Here is a 3869-nt window from a genome sequence, read left to right on the forward strand (position 1 = left end):
TGCACTAACCCCATACAGGATTGTTATTCACACCCTGCACCCACGTAGAAATATGAAGCAGAACATAGCCGGTAGCCAGCGCTTGTTGTACCTAGCCCCAGCTAGCTGGAGCTATCCATAGCTAGCTCCGACAGCTCGCAGTTCAGCATATCCCTCACTGCTAGCTGTAAGAGCCGTACCTAGCTGAAGCTAGCCTATGCTAGCTACAACTAGCAGTAGCTAGCTGTAGCCAGCTATAGCTAGCTATAACTAGCTGTAGCTAGCTGTAGCTAGCTGCAAATTTTGGCTTGTGATTTGTTACTCTGCGGGGTCGAACACTCCATCACAGGCCATGCGGAACTGCCAGTCAAGTTTAGCTGAGGAGTAGACGCCTATATCACTTTCGGGTATATGAAATTCAATAAGCTGTTCAAAAGGCTTCCCTGCGAGTGCACACAAAGCAAGGGGTCCGGTGTACATACACCTCAAAGAACCTCCCCATACACCTCAGCAAAGCGGAAGCCACAGACAACACCAACACTGAGGCTGCCCCTACACACTTAATAACGACGTTCTTCTAAACGAACTATAATATATGCATACACCCCAAAGGCCCCCTAAGTCTTAACTCAATGCCACCGCTGTAGAAGACAGCTTCGATACTTCTCTCAATTTGACATTCCATTCACTTCAGGGAAAAGCCAAGAAGAAACCCAGCAAAAGCAACAGCAACAGAGCCGGCAGCACGAGCAGCAGAAGCAGTAACAATGGCAGCAAGAGCAGCAGCAGCAGCAACAACACCGGAGGCAGGAGCAGGAGCAGCAGCAGCAGCAACAGCAGGTTGCACTCCCTACCGTTGTATGAAACCTGAATGGCTCTATATGTTTGATCTTGAGCTTCTCTTGTGGCTTCAGTCTGCCAAGGGAAGAGATAACCTGGGGGAGGCACGGGGTGTCTGCACAGCTCGACAGTAACGATACTGTTAGCAAGTTCATCAGAAATAAGAATAAGCGCTTCTTGTATTTTATCAATTATTGCATCTGCTTCATATTGCCCTTCTCTTGGTGTAGCCGTAGAAAAAGAAACATAAACTGTCTCGTCTGCTATAGGAAATAGATTTGGGTCTACCACAGCTGCTTTGATAAGGTTTGAGGTGTCTGTGATAGGCATTTCTTTTAAAGGTTTCAAAGGATCTTCAGTTGGCTTATAAGAAATCTCTCTAAATGCAATCAGGTGTACATGCAGCGGCCTGTCTGTCCATTGGGGCTTTGCTGCTGCAGATACACCTGAAGTAGAGACAACTGATCGATATGCCTCTGCTTTTTCTTCTGTTGTTACCAGAAGAATAACAGATAAATGCGGGGGAACTTCATCGCAGGAGACAGACTGCACGAGCACAAGACAAAAAAGAAAAACTTTACCCCTCCTTTTGTTTCTTTTGTCTTGTCTATCTTTCTTCTCTAACTTTTTTGTCTATGTCTGCGCCTAGAAGTAAACAATGTAACTCTTTTAAAACTCTTCGCCTCCTTCTCTGCAGTTTATCTGCTTATGACTGCCTGTATGATGTCTCTTTTGCTGTCTCTGGTGTCTCTTCACTGTGCTCTAGGGTCTCTTAACTCCCTATTAAATTATTCTTTTTGTAGGGTAGGCGAGAGAAGAGACAGAAAGATACACTCGAAGGCATATAAAGCCCCACTTATAAGCAGCAGGCGGCAGCAGAGACAGCAATAATAAAGAAATAAAAAATATAGAAGACGCATGCAGACACAATTGATAAAGCAGACACTTAAATCTACGGTCAGCCTCATTTACTTGTCTCCATTCTATTGCAGGCTGAAGCGCCTTCATAACTTCTATGTTTTTGTAGCTGCAGCAGCAAGCACAGCCACATCGAAGCAGCAGCAAAAGCTTTTTGTCTCTTCTTCTATTTCCCTGTCTCTTACAAAGAAAGAGCTGCAACGCCTTACTCTCCCTCCTATGTGTCTCTTCTGCTGTTGCCGATTCTTTTGCTGCTTCTTCTGCTGCTGCTGTTCCTGATGCGGCCTCTGCTGCTGCTGCTGCTGCTGCTGCTGCTGTTTCTGATGCTGTTTCTGCTGCTGCTGCTTTAGGGAGCGTGCTGATTAAACGTGTGAGTAAAAGCAACAAGAGGAGTCGATAGGCAAACAGCAACAAAAAGAGTAAATAAACAGAAATAAAGCAGAAGAGTATATAGACAGACAACAAAAAAAGTAGATAGTCAGAAATAAAGAAGAAGAGTATATAGACAGACAGCAACAAGAGGAGTAAATAGTCAGAAATAAACAAAAAGAGGATTCAGATAGAAAACAACAAGAGGAGTAGATAGGTAGAAATAAAGAAGAAGATGAGGAGAGAGAGAGCAGCAGGAAGTGCAGTAAATAGACAGAAATAAACAAGTAGAGCAGCTAGACAGAACCAAAGACGAAGAGTAAATAGAAGAAGAAGGGGATAGAGAGAGAAGACTGACAAAGCGAAGTATAGATAGATATAAAAGAAGAAAGAAGAAGACATTTATCTTACTCTTCAGGAAGTGTTTGTGTTGATGTCTTAGGATCTGCAGAACCCCACTGATAAACACCTCCTTGCCTCCAGTCGTGCCCATAGCATTGCATGCCGGGAATATTACAAGTAGATTTATTAGATGAATATAAATTATTGAATCCCCATTCAGAAATCATCATTGCTGCTTCAGCTCCTAATGCATTATCTATAATGATATCTACTACAATACGTAAAGATATATCAGCACCATTCGGGTGTATAGACACCGAAGAAACTAGCGGATTTCTTTGCTCTGCTGCATGCGATAAACTACGGGGACCGATACGTCTCCCTAATCTTCGACGATGAGGAAAAGCAAAATGTACAGAAGCAGCTGCTAGTCTAGGGTGTCTAGGCAGGTACTTTGGATGAAAACTGGGGTTAGCTTGCGCTGGAGTAAACTTCACTCTATTCTTTTTTAAAGAACAAGAAGAAGCAGAAGCAGAAGCAGCAGCAGGAGCAGAAGAAGAAGCAGAAGAAGAAAGAGAAGAAGAGTGCTGCTGCTGCTGCTGCTGCTGCTGCTGCTGCTGCTGCCTTTGGGGGCCCCCGCTGCAAGAACGAGATGCAGATGCTGATAAAGACTGTTTGGACTTAGGAGAGATTTCTTCATCAGAGAAAGAAGAAACAAAAAAAGAATTGTCTTTACTTCTTAAACCTAACTGCAAAGCAGAGGCAGTCATAGATATAGAGTTAGGGGCTGTAGGCCTGCAAAGAAAAACAAGCAAATAAATTACAATAAAAGAGATACAAATAAATAATAAAATATATCTGTGATCTGTGGGAGAAAGAAAAAGATATTCAGGGGTGCGCTTAAAGCAAAAACAGAAAAAACAAAAAACAAAATAAATATACAAAATATATGAACATAAATAGAAGCAAAATTAGATAGATTAACATCAATATGTTTATTTTTATATTCTATTTGTAACATAAACATATTAAAACGAAGAAACAGCAAAAGAAAGGAAAAGATAAATAAAAAATAAAAAGGATTTATAAGAAGACACCGCAAATAAATATACAGTTGTTATTATGCATGCATCTTTATTGTCTTTGTTTTTTTCTGCTGCGTTTCTAGCTGCCGTTATTATATCTATCAAAATTATTATTCTTGTTGCTGTTTCTTCTCTCGTGTTGTGGCTGCTGCTGCCCCAAGTGCCCCTGCTGCTGCTGCTGCTGCTGCTGCTGCTGCTGCTGCTGCAGTTTGTATTGTTGCACCTCTTAATAGTAACGGAGCTGAGATAGTCTTTGTCTTGCAAACCGTCTTTTTGAGGAATTTCAAAAGAAAGCGGCTCTGGTTCTTCTGGAAGAGAAGATAAGGGTTCTGCAGG

The 3869-nt window shown here is 42.2% G+C and overlaps 1 protein-coding gene across 1 annotated transcript in view; it reads right to left on the reverse strand.

Moving 5' to 3' along the window:
• Positions 1 to 297: 297 nt before the first annotated feature.
• EAH_00051060 (hypothetical protein, conserved) overlaps positions 298 to 3869 on the reverse strand; it is a gene marked incomplete at both ends in the record, with an annotated part of 6772 nt that continues 3200 nt past the window's right edge. The window contains 5 exons of the mRNA XM_013391255.1: positions 298 to 422; positions 834 to 1365; positions 1792 to 1846; positions 2518 to 3243; positions 3757 to 3869. The exon at positions 3757 to 3869 is cut by the window's right edge and continues 1114 nt beyond it. Coding sequence (XP_013246709.1) covers positions 298 to 422; positions 834 to 1365; positions 1792 to 1846; positions 2518 to 3243; positions 3757 to 3869 — 1551 coding nt within the window. The remainder of the gene's footprint in view (positions 423 to 833; positions 1366 to 1791; positions 1847 to 2517; positions 3244 to 3756) is intronic.

This window comes from Eimeria acervulina, genomic scaffold (genome assembly GCF_000499425.1).
Source record: "Eimeria acervulina Houghton genomic scaffold, Eah_scaff867, whole genome shotgun sequence".
NCBI lineage: Eukaryota > Apicomplexa > Conoidasida > Eucoccidiorida > Eimeriidae > Eimeria > Eimeria acervulina.